At 43.0% G+C, this 21,122-nt stretch overlaps 1 protein-coding gene across 1 annotated transcript in view; it reads right to left on the bottom strand.

The window, feature by feature from the left end:
• Nucleotides 1-21,122, bottom strand: part of SUCLG2 (succinate-CoA ligase GDP-forming beta subunit) — a 185,718-nt gene that overhangs the window by 22,575 nt on the left and 142,021 nt on the right. The window contains exon 10 of the mRNA XM_018554547.1: nucleotides 3,356-3,476. Within this exon, the coding sequence (XP_018410049.1) occupies nucleotides 3,356-3,476 (121 nt within the window). The remainder of the gene's footprint in view (nucleotides 1-3,355; nucleotides 3,477-21,122) is intronic.

The following is a 21,122-nucleotide window of genomic DNA, read 5'->3' on the forward strand; positions in this document are numbered from 1 at the left end:
GACAGGGGAGGGGGCAGGCACAGCTGGCTCTGCCTTTAGAAAGGAAAGTGAGAGCCGGCAGCTACCCGCAGCCACTGCTTGCTGCGATTGGTCACAGTTATCATGTGGTACAAAACCACTCCCATAAGGTTAGCACTGTACCCCCTTTTTGTGCGCTGTACTCTGCTTGTGCGCATGCTAGAGGGTGCACACAAGCACACAAAAAAGGAAGCTGGAGAAGAAGTTTTAAAAGGTCCTCCATCCCTGTTAAGGCTGCCCTCCGCCCATTTATACAAAATTAACAGTTGGCAAGTACATAGAGATGTATTAATGAATTAAAGACACACTAACCTCCGGAGTTAAATCTTACAAATGTATTCAAGTGCTCTATTACCAAAAATGTATCTTATTTGTGTATCACTCAGCTGTAGATCTTCAAATCATCTCTGAATTGGGGCAGACACTGTCCTTCCTTCTGGTGGGTGACTACTTTTGTTCCCCATGGTCCCTGTGTGTGTTGTAAAGTAGTCACCACTCCAAGCTTGCTCCTGTGATGGACTACAATCTCATGTTTAGTTTACTAATTTGTATTGAAGTGATAGTCTTTCACAGGAGTGAGCTTTGAGTGGTGGCTACCTTACAACACACATGGGGCCCATGCGGAAAAAAAGTAGCCACACTCCAGAAGGAAGGACAGTGTCGGCACTAATTCAGAGATGATTTGAGGATCTACACCCGAGTGATACACAAATAAGATAAATTTTTGGTAATAGTTAAGATACTCATTTTTAAGATTTAAATACAGAGTTTAGTGTCACTTTAAAAATAAGTGGAAACTGTTCCAATGCTTCAAGTACCTTAACTATTAACAAAAATGTATCTTATTTGTGTATCACTCGGGTGTAGATCCTCAAATCATCTCTTAATTGGTGCTGACACTGTCCTTCCTTCTGGAGGGTGGCTACTTTTGTTCCCCATGGTCCCTGTGTGTGTTGTAAAGTAGCCACCGATCCAAGCTCGCCTCCAGGATGGACTACAATCTCAATACAAATGAGTAAACTAAACTTGAGCTTGTAGTGCATCACAGCAGCGAGCTTGGAGCGGTGGATACTTTACACCACACACAGGGGGCCATGGGGAACAAAAGTAGCCACCCTCCAGAAGGAAGGACAGTGTCAGCACCAATTAAGAGATGATTTGAGGATCTACAGCCCAGTGATACACAAATAAGATACATTTTTGTTAATAGTTAGGTACCTTAATCCATTTTTAAGATTTAATTACGAAGTTTAATGTGACTTTAACTTTGCGTTTTATCTCTACCTGTAGTTCAACTTTAAAGATTCCCTCTGAAGTTATGTATTGGACAAAGCACAAACAATCGGATTTCCAGGATTCCTTGAAGGAGTTCACTGACCACAGAAGTGGTTGAAGGATGAAACCCCATTTAATAGTCCTAATGATGGGTATGACTCTCAGAAGACAGCTTAAAAACAAATATGAATCTGAAAATAACAGCTATAAATCACCTCAAATCCGGCAGTTGGGTAGATAGTTGGGAACGTATACTTACTAGGAGTTCGTGTGGTGATTAATGTGAAGACGCACTACGCTATTCCCTTTAATCTGGCAGGAACATACACTTAGAGAATTTTACGAGTATGCTTTGAGGAATAATTTTGTGCTCTGTTTTGCTGACATATTTTGATAGCTTTGTGACAGCAAATTAATGTTCTTTTTAAACAGGGTGATTACACGCTAAAAGTACTAATGTTTGGAGAAACCTTGAAAGGTTTCACAGATCATTTCTCTCTCTCTCTCTTTCCTTCTTTTAAATTACACTACAAAAGGCAGAACGCTTATGAAATCTAGACACACATTTGCCTCTGGGATAAAAAAAAGAAAGGAGGAGGACGTGTTCTACTGTGCTATGACGAGAACAAAATTAACTGACATTATAGAGGGAAGACATTTTTGTACGCTCGGTGTTGAGGGCCAAATGACAGGTGGGTTTAAAAAAAAAAAAGAAGTGACTTAAAGAGAATATATTACCAAATTTTAGGACTTCTTAAAGAAGGGAGTTGGTTAAAAAAACACTTTGATAAGCTGAATCTGCCAGGCATTTAATGTTATCTGGGCATACATCTTGAAAAAGGAATGCCAGGTAAAGTTTAGAATAAAGCTAATGCAATGCAGGGAGCATGAAAAGTGTCAGTCCGCTCAGCTGAACTCCAGGCATGCAGCTGAATTTATAGTTGAAATATGTAAGCGAGGCGATTTAAATGGCAAAGATTTGTAATTCTGTTCATCCAGACATCAGACGCCACAGCACCAGCCAGACAGTATGGTCTGTTTGTGGACCTTGTTTTTCTCCGCTGCAGTTGTGAAATGCAGTTTGGCCAAAGGCTTACTCCATGACTGACTGGACAATGGTGGAACACTGATGAGGTCATCACTCTGCTCTTTCCATCCGTCAGCATGTTCCTAGCACGTACATAAGAAAAGCTGGTCACTCACCGGGTTCCGCTGGAATAGTTTAATGAAGCTTGTACCACATCACTGGTCTCCCGTCCAAGGTCCATCCCCGCTGAAGCATTTCACCCAATTACGGGCTTAGTCGTAGAGATCTTTAGAGAAGATGTCAGACAGGGCGGACCTTGGGCAGGACACCAGTGATGTGGTACAAGCTTCAATAAACTATTGCCGGTGGAATAGTTTATTGACGCTTGTACCACATCACTGGTGTCCCGCCCAAGGTCCACCCCTGCTGAAGCATTTCACCCAATCACAGGCTTAGTCGTAGAGATTTCTAGAGAAGTTGTCAAAGGGGGTGGACTTGGTGATGTGGTACAAGCTTCAATAAACCATTGCAGCAGAATCCAGTGGAATAGTTTATTGAAGCTTGTACCACATCACCAGTGTCCTGCCCAAGGTCCGCCCCCTCTGACATGTTCTCTAGAAATCTCTATGACTAAGCCCGTGATTGGATGAAATGCTTCAGCGGGGGTGAACCTTGGGACTCTGACATGTTCTCTAGAAATCTCTATGACTAAGCCCATGATTGGGTAAAATGCTTCAGCGGGGGTGAACCTTGGGCAGAAGCATTTTACCCAATCACGGACTTAGTCGTAGAGATTTCTAGAGAAGATGTCAGAGGGGGCAGACCTTGGGCAGGACACCAGTGATGTGGTACAAGCTTCAATAAACTATTCCAGCAGAATCCGGTGTACGGCCAGATTTTCTTCTGTGTATATGTGCTCTTACTGGAGCAAGGACATGCTCACAGCAGCAAGTGCCCAGCAATCCAAGCAAAAGGCTTTGCCACAACTTTTTTGTGTTTTGACCAGTAAAAATAACTTCACCATCAATTATTTACCTTCAAGTCTGACGATGAGTGGCACCTTAAGTTCAAGCTCGCGGCAAGCCTTTGTTATCCCGTTGGCTACAATTGCGCAGTTTACTATTCCTCCAAAAATGTTAATGAGAATGGCTTCAACCTGAAAGACAAAAAGAAAGCGTTTGTGTCAATATTTCACACGTCCATTCTGCTAAATTAGAGATGATTAAAAACAGGTCTAAAAACTGGTGTCAGGGCTAAAAACTAATGAATGGCAAAGAACAAAATGGTGGCAACAGGTCAAGCTAGCTCAAAGAGGTAATCCAATCTAAACAAAGGCTTTCTATGGCTTCTAATAGTGGAGCTCTAAATATAACCTATAAACTGTTTTGCCTCTGTTTCTGAAGCTGGAACTACTGCTAATATGGGATTATAAAAAAAAGTATTTGTTGCCTGAATTTGCCATCCACTGCATCACCATGCAAGATAATAGATCTTGAAGCTGAAAAGTGAGGAGTGAGCAAGCGACCCTGACATGCCTAGCTATGCCATGCTCAGGAGAAGAAAGTTCTAACTTTCTTCTAAAGTGGACCTTAACTTACCTGATTGAGCACATCCAAAAATAAAGTGATAATGGGTTTTTAGGTACCGTTTATGTCCGACCTCATGTGTAGAGTTCATAAAAATTCATATTTATTTATAGAAAATGTAAAATCTGTTCACATATGTATAACTTCATAAAACCAAACTATTCATTTTCATCCACGAGACATTTCCTATGTATATATCCAGAATATTACATCACAGAGCAAAATTACATTAGGACAACATATAACACATTGTATCCTTCAGTTATTTTATGGCCAGTGTTGCCTCTTTTTAGCCCCCTTAAGGTTTGAAGCATTTCACAATTGGTCTTCTTCAGGAACCTCAGGTGAGAATTTTTGGTGTGTGGACTACTACAATAGTCCGAGGTACAACCAGGGAGAAAACACTCCACGTACCTGGAGGGGGCCACCTGGGGGGGACCAACACAGAGCCAGATATATACACTGCAAACTATTCATAAGTGTATATCATATACCTAAAGATAGGGGATCACAACAAGCAGTTCACATCTCAAGAATCATAACTGTGAAACAGTATGAAGGTGCCCTAATTGATAATACACTACCCAATTAAACTGGGTACAATTACTGGCATCCAGAATATTAATATAACACGCAGAAGATGCCCAAATCATCGTGCAAACAGTGCCATTAAATTCAATGCACCGCCACGCCCCCGCCCCCGAAAGCAGGGGGAAGCTTTGTGAGTGATTGCTGTGCGTTCCAACAGCTACCGCTCTGGAACGCACCGCATTCGGTGTGAACAAGCCCTAAGGCATTGCTGCCTCTGAACTGCTAGTCTTAGGAGATTTGGTGAAGTCACTAACTAAGCTGCTCACTGTTCTCTTTGTTGGAGGCTCTGACATGAGGAAGCAAAGCCATGCCTCTACCAAGATGGCTCCCTCCACACAGTGACAGTGCAGAACAAGGCATGGTAAGTCAGTACTGGAGAAAAATCAACTGCAGGGAGACCACAGGCAATACTTGTGACTAGTCTTTGGCCTCTGTGTTTTTTTCTGCATAGCTAATAATGATTGTTAGAGCCGCAAGGATCTTAAAAAAAAAATAAAAATGTCCCTTCACAGAAAATGCTGTTTTTCTAAAACTGCTAAAAGGGTTTGTTGTATGCCAAGTTTAGATGCAAACATTGTTTGAAGTATATGCAAACCCAACTAATACAACCTCATAAAATATTTATTGTAATTTTAAAAGTCAGAGCAGTGCCTCATTCCCCTTCATACAGGGTTTCAAGACAGACAGCCAGCCTGAATTCAACTGTATTATCGCTTTAGCTAATCCATAGTGCTCTGAGAAACCTTAGTCTTTCATTTACATATGTTTAATATACAACTATTTATCTACACCTATTTCAGTTTAAAAAGCCAAAGGACATTTTTTAAGCATCATTATTTTTCAAATCTCATTGGACTTCTGAAAAGAACTGGTCTTTTTTTTTTTGAAAAGAAGGATCCATATCCTGGTGATTAAGCTTTGTGAACTGAGCCCATTGTACCCACAAGCAAGATAATACACAGTCGTCATATGCATAGGAATCAAATAGCAGAATTTGTCTCGGAGACGTGAAGCTGGAGATGTGAAAACGATCAAACGGCGAACTAAAATGGTTTCTTTGTGTTTACATGTGATGCAAAGGAAACATTACTGTGGAAAAAAAACCCGCATTTAATCAGCATTTGAGCCGAGCTGTCTCCAACCTCAACTCACATGAAAGTCATTACCTGCTCCCATATCTATTGTCTCTGCACTTCAAAGGATTTTTGACAGAATGAAGCAAGGAGCTTTTTTTTTGCTTTTCAGTCATGAAATGTCTAGAGATGCGCTTGATTAAAGTGTGACTTTTTAGGAAAGGACTGTTCGCGAAAGAACCTGAAGTCAACAGAAAAAACCCCTCTGTGGCAATTTTTCCAGTTTCCGATGTTAACAATAAATGGGACAAAGTTGGTCACACCATAAATATGTTAAAACTGAACTCTAGGCATATATAAAAGACACAAATTAATGCAGCTTCACATTTAATATTACATAAAAATAATGTATTTTTTACACACAAGCAGTGCAAGTATCTGACTTTCACTTGGTATCGGCTTCTCGCAGTCCATGTACATGTAAGGGAACCAAGAAACCAGGCAGAAACTTCAAGTGCAGGTTAGAAAATAAAAGGAGTTCACTGAAAATAAAAAAATTGAGAAAACACAGGATGTCGTCAGTGCCAAGCCAGAGGCCAGATGCAAAAGCGGGTAGTCAGCCGAACCAGGTCAGGGAACACTGAGAGCAGGAGGAATGGAAACAATAGCCGGGAGATCAGTCAGCCAGGGTCATACACGGAGAACAGGAACAATTGCAGAGCACTTGGTAGATCAGAACACATGCAAGGGCGGAGACTGAATGGACAAGCTGCTGGTTAAATAGTAAACTGGTGTTTGAGTAATCACTCTGAGACAGAGGTTTGTTAGTAGTTGCAGAATGATGAGGTTTACGGGTTTGGTCATAAGAAGGCGCGAAAGAGGAATGAACAGACAAATGTCAGAGAAAACTGCAGCTCAACAGGACAAGAAAGGGCAATAAACCGACAGAACAGCAGAGCTAGAGTGTGACAGAAAGAAGCCAATCAGGTCATGTGCTGACGAAGGAGAGAGCAGAGTGGCAGAGAGATGAGATCATCACTGAGCTGCTCCTATTTCCACTGTCCAGTCACAGGCTGGGGGTGAGTCCAGGACAACATGTCCAGGACAACCTGGACTCAGAGGAAATGGGTTGAATGATTCTGGGTATATCTTGTAGCAGAAAAAAGTTCAGCAGGGAAATCTCTGAACACGAATATTACAGGAAAAGCTGGTTTAGTTATTTTATATTTTTTAATGGACTGTTCATTTTTATCTAGCCATTTTGGGCCGGAGTTCTGCTCAAGGACCCAACGCTCACTTAAACCTTTTCTAAAATGTTTTAGGTGGAGTAAAATGGCAGAGTCTTCCAATAGCTCATAACATAGCCATAGCAATAAAATAGGCTGCCCCACTGTCATGCTGCAGAGAAGAACGTCTGCTCTCTACGTGGAAGCAGCAGTCTCTCTGCTCAAGCATTGCTGAGTGGAGAGCTCTAGTTCTAAGGGCCCGTTCACACCAGATGCAGTGCATGGCAGCCTGATTCTGGCCAAAACGTATTGCCTCGCATTGCGGCTGGCTCACTTTTTTGTGGGGCAGGAGGGGGCGTGGCGGGCCATTGAAGTGAATGGCACGGAGCCACGCCCTCCGGACGCATTGCGATCGGCCGCATGGGATCGCAAAGCACATTATGCCTGCAGTCCAGTGCGATCAAAATAGTGCTTGCAGCATTTTCAATCGCACCGGACCGCAGGCATAATATGCTTTGCTATCCCATGCGGCCGATCGCATCGAGGCCGGAGGGCGTGGCTACGGTGCCATTCACTTCAATGGCCGCCATGTCCCCACCTGCCCCACAAAAAAGTGAGCCGGCCGCAATGCGAGGTAGTGCGTTCTGCCCAGAATCGGGCCGGAACGCACTGCATCTGGTGTGAACGAGCCCTAAGAGGGACATATCAGTCCTCTGCAGAGAGATCGCTGCTTGCACACAAACAAAGGTCCTTCTCTGCAGTATGTCGGCAGGATATAGGCTGTACTACTAAAAAAAAAAACCCGCAAGCCTGACTTCATGCATCATAAAAAATAAAAAGGTTTCATTTAACACCTAATAACTGAAATAAATGCGGATCTTTTTATATCTGCTTGCAAATTTTTCTGCAAATATTAACAATATAGGAAATTAGGCTAAAAAAAAGAAAAGTGGCAGTGTCAATTTAATTATGTTTTTTAATCCAATAGCAGCCACCAGCATAGAGCACACCGAATGAAATTAGATGCAGCTTGTATAATTGATGACTTTATGCTTGGCTTTAATAAAAGGAAAAAAAAAAAATTACCGAGTTTAATTAGAGAGGAGTGTAACAGGATTTAATCAATAACAGAGCGACTCAGGTGCAGGTTTCCATCCGCGTCTTCATTGTAATTTTATAAAGAACGAACCGCTGATTGCTTCAGCCAGTGACGTGATTCGTTTATACCTGGTAAAAAATTTATGGTAACCGCGTTTTTCTTTGATTTTTTTTTTTTAATACTTTCCCTACTCACCTCGCTGGGTCTTTATAAATCAAGTCCAAGTGACAGAGATTTGAGTTTATTTATTTATTTTTGCCATTCATAAATGATGGTTTATTTAGTAATTTAGGTGAAGGTTAAAAAAGAAAAAAATACAAATGCATCATTTCACGGACGGAAGGATTTTTAGAACCGCATAAAAGTTTATTATTGTTATTTCTTGTTATTTAAAAGTTAATTCCAAAATACTAAAAAAAACTCTGAAGTCAGGAAATGGACACATTAAACACGCCGTCTTTATGTAAACTGTGGGCCATTCTGGTTTATGGACTTTCATTTCTTTGCACGTTGTTAGTCAGGGTCAATTGGCGAGATGAGTGCTTTATATTTGCAGTAAACAAGCTGGCGGAATTGGGTTCTTTAGGGTAATTAACTGTCTTTACAGTAGAAAGGTTATAGTTTAGAGGAAGATTGAACACAAATAGGCTGACTTGAAGCAGCTCTACAGTGAAACATTGCCTCAAGAAAGTAAAACATTAATATATTGCAGCTTACCGGTTTTTAGATGTGGTGACTGCATTCGGTTTCTTTTTTCAGCACAAGAACATTTTCAGCAAGTACAGAAAATACCGGTTGACCTTGCCAGAAAAGTGCTTGTCACTTCCTGTGAGCCCAATTGAAAGCACAATGTTATCTTCTGTCTGTAAACTACTAAATGCGCCCATAGTAGTGGAGATGGAAAAAAGTAAGGCATGCTGGTAATGGTGCATCCAGGGTATGGCACATCACCTGAAGGGGGGGGGCTGACATTTTTTTCATCTCCACTACATGGATTATGGGCGGATTAGTAGTTTACACAAGGCAGATAACATTGTGCTTTCAATTGGGCTCATAGTGACAAGGACTTTTTTTACCAAGATCAACAGGTATTTTTGTGTACCTGACTTTTCTCTCTCTAAACCCCTCTCCCGTACTCATCTCCCCACCCGGTTCTTAGCAAGCAGGGACGCTCTGGCCAGCGTCCCACCCAGCTCCTGGCAACCAGTGACACTGGTTGCCTGGAGCTAGACGGGACACCAGACAGTCTTCCAGGTTGCTATGAGCTGGGCGGGGAGATGTGTAAAAGCCATACACATCTTAGCAACCAGAGTGGGCGGGGAGATATTTTTTTTTTGTAAATGTTTTTATTTAATTTTCAGAAATTAAACATGCATACATGATGTTACAGTGTCAGGCTACAGTCATCATTTCATATACATGTGTGGGCGGGGAGATATGTATGCAGGCTGAGCACTCTAGCTGGCATCCCGCCAAGCTCTTGGCAATCAGTGATGTCATTGGTTGCCAGGAGGTGGGTGGGACATTAGGGTGCAGTTTTTTGTAGATAAGCCTCTGCATGCTTGAAGACCAGACCAGACAGGGTGACTACCGTGACTCCCCCCACAGATACAGTGGACTGAGCGTGCATGGCCATCTTAGGACAGGAAGTATGCTATTCACAGGATTACCAGGTGAAAATAAAGGAAAAAGCCTCGAAAAAGCCATCTCATCGAAGCTGCAATATGTTGCATTTTAGTTTTTTGGCTTAAATATGCTTTCATGTAGTTTTCAAGATGCTCATTTTTTAAAAGGATAACTGCACTATTCTTATCATCTTGCAGCCCAAAAGAGGCGCTGTTTTCATCCAGATCTCTAATCTAGCTGCCTCTCTACACCACTGCCACTGAAATGGTGTAGTGGGACACATGTAAGTACATCCCTTGCATCCCCCAAAACAGGGAGGAGGAAAGACCTATAGCTCCACAATCAGCAAATCTCATGCTCCCTGCTAAGAGGGGGGTGGGGGGTGTTGGACCTCTGCAGTGGCACTATTGCTTCCTCTCAGACAGCAGGGATCCTCCCTTGCAGCATGCTGGCAGGGAACAGGCTTTTCTACTTAGGTTATAGCAGCTTACTAAAGAAAAGGAACGCAAAGACTTTTCACACCTTTTATTTCCATGCACCGGGAATATATGTCGCTGATTTAAACTGAAAAGGTGCTTGGGCTTTAAATTCATATAAATGCGACCTGAGCTTTGGTTCCTCCTTAAACCTTATATCATGCACTAAAAAGGTCATCAAACACTGTGCCCAGGGAGCAGTAGTTGGCACAGCTCCTGGATTATCTATTTAGGAGGAAGAGGTGAGAAAGATCTCATTATATGACTGCAGGGCGCAGTTCTCTTCTCTCCTTCCCTTTTATGTCGGTCCAACAATGGCATCCACATACTTATCCATTAAATATTTACTTCAGGTACATGTCTAAAACGCCCTCTATGTGCTTTCAAAAATCAGAATTGTTTTTAATTCATCTTATTAGCCTGAACCGTGTGTTGTCAGCCTGCAGATGAATTTGAAATTAGGCTCACGGTGTGGGTGCCCTGTCGCCATGAGTGTGAACAGAAGGGGGAAACTGCAGGCACTGTGGACCAATGCTTGTTCACATTAGAAGCACTGACACCCTTCAAGTCTGCTCCCATGCACCTGTCCCCTGTTCACATAAATGACTAGAAGGCTGGCAGGCTGCAAGTAACTGCTGGAATGGGTAACAGGGGTAGCTGAGCTGTAGTCAATGCTGTGAGGGAAATCAGTCAAGCTGAGCGAATAAATTATGCTAGGGGGAGCAGAGCTGCTGAGTCAAAGCTGGGAGGGGAAGGAGGGGGGCATGTTTGCTAAACCGCTGAGCGGTGGGAAATGGGGTACCTGAGCTGCTAAGTCATTTCTGAGAGAGGGAACTTTGTGAACTAAGCAGTTGACAGCTGGAACTGGGGGAGCTGAGCTGCTGAGTCAAAACTGAGGCGGGGGGTTGATGAGGAGCTGAGCTGCTGATTCATTGCTGGGAGCAGGGTGGGTTGAGCTGTGGAGTCACTGCTGGGAGGGGAGCAGGGCGAGTTAAGATTTACTGAGTAAGGAAGGAGAAACTTAGCTGCTAAGAGAACAAGAAACACGTCAGTGCTTATACTGTGAATGTTAAGTATTGATCCACAATGCCTGCAGCTATACGAGTCAGGGCTCGTTTTAAATATTTATTAATATATAAATATTTCAATGTCCATAACCTGGCTACAGATCCAATTTAGGTACAGGTGCCCTTTAACTGCACATTACTGCGCCAGCAATGGTAATAACTCCGTCCTGCATTAAGCGGTACCAGCGCTGCTGACGCTGCACGCATTCATTACACATTCATTAAACAACTGAAGTTTCTTATAAGAAGCTTGAAATTTTGAGATGGATAATATCATTCTATCATCATTAGTTGGAGAATTAATACGGGGGACATTTGTCAATTCTTCTCTACTAGCAGCACATTTATAAATCTATAAAGAGGACGTCTAAGTGTCTGTACCTCCAGCAGGCTAGTCTGCTGGGTATCCTCTACATCCTTCCCCAGATAAATGAACAAAACGTCAGTGTCATGCACTTTACTGCAAAGTAAATGTGGCTGCAGGTGCTGTACATATACAATTGTTGCTTGCTTTACATTGATGCAGAATTAAAGGGGACCGCCAAGCAAATGCTGGTTAGTCTACATTTAAAAATCATTCAGGAGAAAGATATTCATGCAGGCTGCAGTAGCAGGAGAGGACAGCAAAGCCTAACCCTGGATGGATTCTTTTAATTTTGTGTAGTAATCAAGCTAGAAGTGTGGCTCTGCCAGGATCATGGACAGGATCTTAGGGTTACTGGCCAGGGGTATAATTTAAGGCAGACCTTTACCCCATTTCACTAAAAAATTACATCAGCATGAAGCTCTGCCTGTTGATATTAAATCATCTTACATGCATTAGTTAAACATGATTTTATTTTACTTACAATTTTTTTTTCCCACTTCCTGGTCCACTTGGGCACAAATTATGTCATCGTGCCCAAGGACTGCATCCTGGGAAGGTTACATCAGCAGAGCATTGCTGGGAAATCTAATCTGTATTCTCGCGAGATCTCAGGGAAATACATTTTGCTTCCATGAGATGATGTGCATGGTCACATGTACTAGTCACATGGGCCAGAGTTCCAGGAAGTAAAGGGAAATGGATTACATGGTGCCCGGTATCCTAATGGGACTTCCGGTATCGGTATTCAGTATCCGGGAGTATAAAAATAATAAATAAATCGGTACTCAATACCGAAAAACTGGTTTCGGTGCATCCCGACGTTATATGTACACTCGGATTTCCTTAACCGACTGCCTGTAATCAGATGGGATGAGAGATGGATGGTTTAGTTTAAAGTGACATTAAAGTCACCTTCCCCCTCCCCCCATTTTCTGCTTTAAGGACTTACCTTAAATGATGCCTCTTGATCCGATCATCTTCTTTCCAGTAGTTTTCAGGATTCCCTCCAGTGCGTGTGCCCGCTCCTGGCTGCCTGGATTGACTTACCCCGTGTCTCTCCTCTTCTCCCGGATGTAGACCTCTACTGCGCATGCGCTTGCTAGCAGTGCATATATGCAAAAAAAACCAGAATGTTTAAAATGACATTAAACCCTCAGATTTTTTTAACATAAAATACTGTAATGTGTGCCTTACTGTAATCCATGGTTGTTTCCCTTCTCTTTGCAGCTCTTTCTTTTAAATCCGTATCTCTTCTCATGCTTGGGGAGAACTTCCCTTTGCAGCAGACTGCCTTGTCTCTGAAGTGGATACATGGTGTCTGTGTGTAGGTTCACAGCCTGAGCCAGCACTACAGGAAGAGGCACTGAGCTGCAAAGGGAAGTTCTCCCCCAGCATGAGAAGAGATCAGGATTTTAAAGGAAGAGCAGCAAAGAGAAGGGAAACAACCATGGATTACAGTAAGGCACACATTACAGTATTGGTTTATGTTAAAAAATCGGAGGGTTTAATGTCACTTTAATTGTATTTTAATTCATGCAGAGGCTGCCGGGGCAAACAGTTTGGTTTCCACACATCCCTTTCACATTGCAACATAGAAATAATAATGCATGGTACCCAGGGACTGGGACATGAACACAAAGCAAATGGTGTCCTTTTTTCAGTCCTTGTCTGCAGTTACAGTGCAGACAGGCTTTATGTCAACACAGCAATGTTGAAAGAAAAGGCAGGTTTGTTTGGTATCCCTGGATATATTAAAAGAGCTGAAGGGTTGTAAAACTACAGTTATCCTTTAATAAAAATGGACTGCCATTGCCCAAGGTACACTGATGCCCAAAAGAGCCACACACCTGGATTCTACACAGTTAAAACATTAGGTTCCATCCTTCCTGCTTCTCAGAATTCCAACGTGTGAATATTCCAGGACAAAGCTGGAGACGGAATCTGTCAGTGTTACATTTGGCTGCACAATTCCGCACACATTGCTGGCCATGCATAAAATCAATGGATCATTATTAGTTTTTCTGGAAGGGAATCACACAAAATAAGTGAAACCGCCTAGCGTGCAACAAATGGCCTATGGGATTTTCATTTTCTTATCTTCTACGTTCTGCCATAGAGCTTTTCAATAGTAGGTGGTTTCTGTTTTAATAAGCTGTGAGAGCTAGTTTTATGTTGAATTAAAAGAAGAACTTTGTTCCCCAGAGGATAGCTGAGGAATATAGAGGATTGCAGAGGATGTGGGGGCTGACTTGCTTTGAAAGATGCAGGCTTGGGTGGTGTCATCTTGACATGAGCGAACTGGTTTGGGCTTGGTACGCTTGGACATTTGCAGAACTCAGCCAGACATCCAAGTTCGGCGAACGCCCAAGCCAACCAAACCCAGGGCCGTCTGCATCCTAGCAAAAATTACAGACAGCTCAGAATGATTAAAAGTGCATGTGAACACAAAACCAGGTCTATCGGGTAGACAACCCAAAGGCCATCTGATGGAGCTCATACTGTAGGCTCACATTGTGCTGCTCTAGCAGGCTTGCAACAAATTCACACACAAAAAAGAAAATTGCTAAAAACGTAATGTTTTGGCAAAATAAAAATACAATTTAACAAATATGCAGTATATCTCCGCAATACATGCACATATGTTTTCTGCCTTTAAAGACCCTGCAAGTAAAAAAAAAAATGCACACAGCTCTAACTTCCTGTAGTAGGGTAAACACATAGCGGAAAGGGAAGAGAAAAAAATGGTGTCAGCCCTGCTGAGTTGTCTTTTGCTAAACTACTCCCTCCTCATCTCCACAAAGAGACAGTAATGGTTCTATAGTCTAAGATAAGAACTAGAAGAGCTGATTAGACTCCTTGAAATAACACAGGAAAGGCACACAGGACAGCACTGAATTTCTTAGAAGATAAACAGGTTTTGTTTAGAATTTATCGAACAGATAAAACAAAACCGCATTCAACGGTAGAGATGGGAAATCTCTCCAATGGGGAAACAAAGATATTTTTAGCAGAGTGAGGAACGGTTAGAACGTCTGACAATATTTCTAATGCTGTCCGTGCCTTCTTGTCCCGGGGGCAGCAGCTCTTGACAATTTCTTGTCCTCGTTTCAGAGTAGCCACACCAGCAGCCGCGCTCAACCGCACAGTTCCTGATGTGCGTTTCCCCCGAACAGTGCCAATGTGCTCAATCAAGCTGCAGCCCACTTTTTTTTATAGGACCATGGTGCCGTGTGTTTGAGGGCTTGTTCATGCAGACCAGATCTGCATAAGTTTCTGCGCACACTGCGCAGTGTGTTTTGCCGCGGTTTTTGCTGTGTTCCAGGTCGTTTTTGTAAAAAACTAAATATATATATTTTTTAGCCTAAAATGGACTTTCAGTGCGCTCCAGTGCATGAAAAATAGGGCTTGCTGCAGTTTTATTTTTACATGTTCTGGGACTGAACGCTCCGGTGTGAACTAGAGCCCAAAATACCATTGGAATACATTGGATGTGTTTTTGATGCGTCCTGTGACTGCTCTGCATCTGGAACGCATTTGGTGTGAACAAGCCCTTAAAAAAAAAAAAATAGTGCATGTTGTACTTTTTTTAAGTGCACACCACCGGAAAAGCAGTGGTGTGAACCAAGCCCATCCCAAAACACATTTTGATTGGCTTCTTGAAGAGACTGTGGCACTTTATTCAGAATGCAATCTGCTAATAAAGCCCTAGAAACCATTATGAAGCCCAAAGTGACCAAATACTTCCTTCTGATGGCTCAGGGTGTAAACCGCATTTTAGGGGGTATCAATATAAGAGTGATCCGAGATTTAAAACCTTAGAAAAATGACAAGCTGATTCCAGAGGCTCCATTACATTAAACGTAGTGTTAAGTGCCTGTAATTCTGATAAGCAGGAAGATATTGCCAAGGAATACGATTCACCAGGCACGTATAAAGGGTGCCACACTCTGCTCTCTTGACAAGTCTCATAGCTGTGATAATACATTATTCTAATCCCATTCATTATAGTAGTGCTTACGCCTACATCTTTACTGGATTGTCCTAATGCTTTAAATACTGTCCAGGCCAGACGGATAAGAGCCTTACCGCCTTGTGACAGCCCCGGAGATCATGCCGCAGGATTAAATGTATTTTCTCTACTGTCAGCATCAGATTTTCTGATTAAAAGGAGGGGGAAAAAACTGCCAAAAGAAATGTCTAGCTTTTACAGCTATTCATATCTTGAGCTTGCCGCTATCCATTGTCTAAACTCTATGGGGCTCATCTATAGGTTGGCCAGCAGAGGTCTCTTCACACTGTCTGCATGAGGACAAACAGCAGCAGCAGGAGCTCTGAACACTACCAAGTCTTGCTGGCAATGACGTGGCTTGTAGTTCATACCAGATTCCATTGAACCAAACAGCTTATAGCAATACTGTCTGAAAAAAAATAATCACATTTTCTTTTGAAGAAATGAAAAATACAAAAAATAAACTTTTTTTCGATAATAAAGCTCGCTGGCTGTCTGTATTTTTTTTTTTTGCAGTGCAACCAATACCATTGTACTCAATATGCGCTATGGTTGCTTTACCTTGAAAACTGAGACTACCATTCTCAGAGCCCAATTAATCAATGACGCTCCACTTGCAGGCTGCAGACTGCAGGCAGACACCCAGTGCTACATTGGCTGCCCTCACAGTCCTGGGGTAAAATTTTTGGGGTAAAATTTTTGGGGTAAAATTTTATTTTTGTTGGTAAAGCCCAATTGAACTTGCAGTTTAAATCTGCTAAATGCATTTCAGCTGCATCAAAACAAAAGTGTGCAAAGTCTTACAGTTAATTTTCTTTGGAAAGCAGCCACAGCCTTGGTGGAAATGCCTGTCCTGTGCCAGCAAGCTGTAGAGAAGCACCGTTGCTCTCCTAGTGGAAGCAGCTCTCTGCAGAAGTCTGACACAGCCGCGTGTAGTCAGACCGCTAGCTAAGTAATCATCAAAGCCTATGGTTCCCTACTGATTAGAATGCTTTAGCTCTGACTTAGCACGGGGGTGTCTCAGAACTCTGCAAAGAGACCACTGCTTCCACACGAACACACCTTTAGAAATGTTTAGTAATGACAATCTACAAACACATACTTCTAGATAATTACCGGCTTCGTATTGTTTGCATTCCTTATTCCTCTTTTCTTCCCCAGTCTTCTGACAGCGGCCATGTTTACTAAGGGCAGATTACTAGCTCTCCCTTTACTTCCTGAAAGGAGGAAAATGCCTTTCCCTGAGATGAGATTTCCCAGCAATGCTCTGCTGATGACAAGGCAATCCCAGTGTGCATTGCTTTGGCAAACTGAAGTCATTTATGCCTTTCAAAGCAGGAAGTGAATGTTCTGCGAGTGTAAGTATTCCACAATCACAGCATTTTACACCTGACATGTCTATGTTATTATTAATCACTATACATAGAGGGATGCATTGGTAGAATTAGATTTTTGAGTGTAAAAGTCTGCTTTAACAGACAAAGAGAGCAAATAAGAGAGGCTCGATGTATGTTCTCTGTTTCCATATACTGTAACAGCAATCAACAGTCCAACACAAACGTTTCACATTGTGTTTACCAAGAAATTATACTTCAAATCCACTAGAGGGCAGTAAGACCCAATGAGGAAAACATTTATTTGTGTCATGAAAACAATAATGGAATTTTGTTTTTTTTAAGGTATCCAAGTCAGGCACATTTTGGAATTCTGAATTCCTACTGCAAAGATCAGCTAGACAACAGACAGTGACAGCTAATATTAAAGTAAAACGGAGCTGCTTGCCTTTTTCATTACAAAATATTGCACAAGCCTACATAAAGGAGCTAAAATGACTCAGAAATAGAGCTTGCTGCGGAGCACAGGCACACAGAGCTGCTGGGTGATCAGCACTATATTGCCGGCACTTAGCTTCTAACTGCAATGGATCCCATAACAAACTCATTCCAGGCACAAGCAGAACTCCCTTTAAGGATTATATCGCTGAGGGCGGATGATCCAATGCAGATGTTTGCAGTTAATGAGCTCTGGCACAGCACCTTGTCTTCACTGGGATGCGAGAGGAAAAAAGGGGATTATTACATAAAACACTTCTGTAACAAGTACGATCTGGCAGATCTTGCAGGCACGCAACCTACAATTGTGTTTGCAGATGAGACTTACACTAAAGCTTACACCACACGTGTGCTTTCTCGTGTTTGGATGAAGGAGGAAAATATGTTCCATAAAGGGCCTGTGGTAGCAAAAAGGAGCAGAATCCGACATCTGTGGGAAACCAACTAGCCAATGTACACAATGCAGTTCAATCTACCCGGGAGCTGCCCTCGATATTTGGCAACTCAGTTAAAGTAATATTAAACTCTCAAACCTTTTTTTCAATAATGAATTTAGATCAAACAAATATACATTGCCCAGCAAAGCATTGCTTTACATTTCTGCCCAAACACAATCATCATGTTTCTCTACCAACTGACTCCAGCAACTGTTCATCTACTAGACTGGAGAAGGGTGGAGGAAGGAGAGGCACACCCAGCTTACTAGCACACAAAAGGGTGACAGCATACTAGGGATGCGAGAACTCAGACTCGCCCAAATGCTCCGATGCTTACATCCGATACCTGAGCTTCCAATATCAGGAAGCCAGGCAGCAAGTCATTACACACTTCCTGATTGGCTGGAAAGCCGGCTCCATCCTCTCTCATCACTTGGTGACGAAGGAGCATGGAACCTGCTCCTCGGCCAATCAGGAAGCCAGGCAGTGTGGAATGGCTCGCCGCCTAGCTTCCTGATTGGTCGGGAAGCCGTCCAATCTGGAAGCTGGGCGCGAGTCATTACCTGCCCCTAGCTTTCCGATTTCCCAGAAAGCCGGCTTCACTGCTCCCTTGTCACCTAGTGACGAGGGAGCATGGGGCCAGCTTCAACAAATCAGGAAGACGGGGAACGAGTCATTACACAGCACCTGGCTTCCCGATTGGCCAGAAAGCCAGATCCATGCTTCCTCGTCAATTGTTGACGAGGGAGCATGGAGACGGCTTCCATGCTAATCGGGAAACCGAGTGGCGACTCATTACACGCCGTCTGGCTTCCTTAATGGGACTTCCGGTATCGGTGAGTATCGAAAGTAATATCGGTACTCGTACTCGATAAGAAAAAAAACAGTATCGGTGCATCCCTACTGCATACCACTCTGCTTGAGAAAGGAGTCACTCTAAAACAGGAAGTCAGGACCAGTGCTCAGGGGACCAGCTGATTCTGCAGGAAACTAAGAGGGCTATCCACAAAAGGGTGAAGAGTTTGGAGGAGACGGGAGAAGTGAACAATCTAGGACAACATAGCTGAACTGGAAAGTGATCCGAATTGGATAATTTTTCCAAAGCAGCTATGTTGTCCTAGATTGTTCACTTCTCCTGCCTTCTCCAAACTCTTCACCCTTTTGTGAATAACCCTGTAAAACTTTTAAACATCAAGAGCAGCATCCATTGCTCACAGTGTGCAGTGACATCATAGTAAGCATTTTCAGTACAGGGAAGAAGCATTTACAACTGTGCACGACTGAAAGCTTTGCATCTGCAGCCTTTATTACAGTAATACCTGGTGGTCTTGCTGGTTAGGTTATTAGAGGTTATTATTAGACCATTCATATAAGCCCTCAAGGAGCTTACAATCTAAGGTCTCTATTGCAAACGCTTACAAGGCCGATTTAGACAGGAGCCAATTAACCTCCCAGCATGTCTTTAGAGTGTGGAATGAAACCCACGCAGGCACAAAGAGAACATGCAAACTCCTTGCTAATAATGTCCTGACAGGGATTCGAACCGGCGACCCCCAGTGCTGAAAGCCACTGTGCTCCCCGTTAGAGGTCTCCTAGTTGTGCTCCTGCACTGTCATTCTGTCACATGAGCTTCCAATAGAGATTACAGTATAAGCAGACATTTCTCCATACATTATGGAGGCAAGGTCCACTGATCGCTCACCAAACAGAACCTCATCGTGAGAAGTGCCACGCCACCATACCTAGAATGCATATAGACAGGAAGATTATTTATTTAAAAAAACACAGTCCTTTAGAAAAATCACAATGTTATTATTTAAGGTTTACACCTACTTAAGTAAATATCAGCAGCCCTTTGTGTGCCACGTTCGGTCTGATCACTCGCTGATAAATACTAATGCTTATTCAGCACTAATGGCATTTCTCAGATGCCATATGCCGCTGTGGCAGTAAAATGTAGTCACGTAAAGCCTGGCCAAAGGCAGAAGAGACAGAGAGCGATTCTATCAGCTTCCTCTACAGGAAACATACGTATGCTGTGCATGCAGCAGAAGCTTCCAACTACCAGCAGATGTATTGGCTGCGTCCTCCCTTCTCAGCTCTTTGTACGGGCGCCAGTGGCACCATATAGCTCCTGGGTGCCAGTTCTGTGTGTTCCAGTACATGGCAGCATCATCGCGCGCTCGCAAATCCCTTCCGAAACTGTTCTACTGCACCGTCGCAGGGGAAGTCAAATATCATTGCTGGCGTTCGGTCGGTTTTGTTTGTAAAGTTTACAACATCTCTCTCTGCCATGTTGAAGATGAACGGCGGTCTTTGTCTGATGCTTTTAGATATACATGAAAGGAATCACCTTAAAATCAGCCATACTCAACCGAGGCTCCTCCAGAGGCTGCTGGGAGTTCATTGAGCTGTCGCCCTAGCCTGCTGTCCTGACCTGAACTACAAACACTCCCCGTTCTTGTCTTCAATACATGAATGAGAGTTCTTTTGTAGTTCGCAGAAGATAGCTGGGAAAGCCGATAACATTGTTAGAGATTTCAGTTCACAGGAACTACAAGGACAATGGAATTTTGGAAGGAGCAACAGATATTTTTCATCAAAACTTTCCTCAATGTATAGTTTGTAGTTACATATGCACATGGGAGTAACATCTATTTACTCATTATACTACTGTATATACCAGCCCTTGCTGGCCCTCCTATCTTACACAGACTACCTTGCAAAGATTACTACAGATTAAAAGTAATACATACTCCACGGCTCCTAAAGAAGTCAAACCTGAAACCATGTGATCTAGGATGACTAGGCTTTAGCCCTCATTCACACCAGAAACGGCCGACCCGTACAGATCCGTGCTGCGTGTACGGCCGTATCGGGCCGCTCACGGGAAGGACAGGTGCTGCGTGTAATTACACGCAGCAGCCTGTCCTTCTCTATGGGAGTATGCGGCCGTACGCTGCCCTACGCTCACCCGAACTGCCCGTCTGTACAGGTGTCTCAGCTCTGAAGCAGACAGGGGGCATAGGAGCTACAGATTTTTATCCATGGCCAGCATAAACTCCAGTAGGCAGGGACCATGTTACTATTACCTAGGCTTAGGAAACTATTGTATTGCACTTTTTTTTAACACAAAATGATGAGGCCCTCATATTATTGTGCCTTTCTTAATGGGCACAGGTGGGGGGGGGGGCAAGAGTGGCGCAGTTCTGACAGTGGCATATTGCTTGCCCTGGTGTTGGGTGAGCAGCTGTTAACACAGCACACATAATATATCACATAGCCTCTGGAGAAATTATTTGAAGAGAATAGGAAAGTTGGGGTGAAGCAGCAATCTCATGGGGGCCAGTGATGGAAATGAAAACAACTTTAATAGGGAAGAAAAGGCTTGATAGGTCAGGAGCTGATATGAC

Source organism: Nanorana parkeri, unplaced genomic scaffold (assembly GCF_000935625.1).
Source record: "Nanorana parkeri isolate BGI_ZX_2015 unplaced genomic scaffold, ASM93562v1 scaffold9, whole genome shotgun sequence".
Taxonomy (NCBI): Eukaryota; Metazoa; Chordata; class Amphibia; order Anura; family Dicroglossidae; genus Nanorana; species Nanorana parkeri.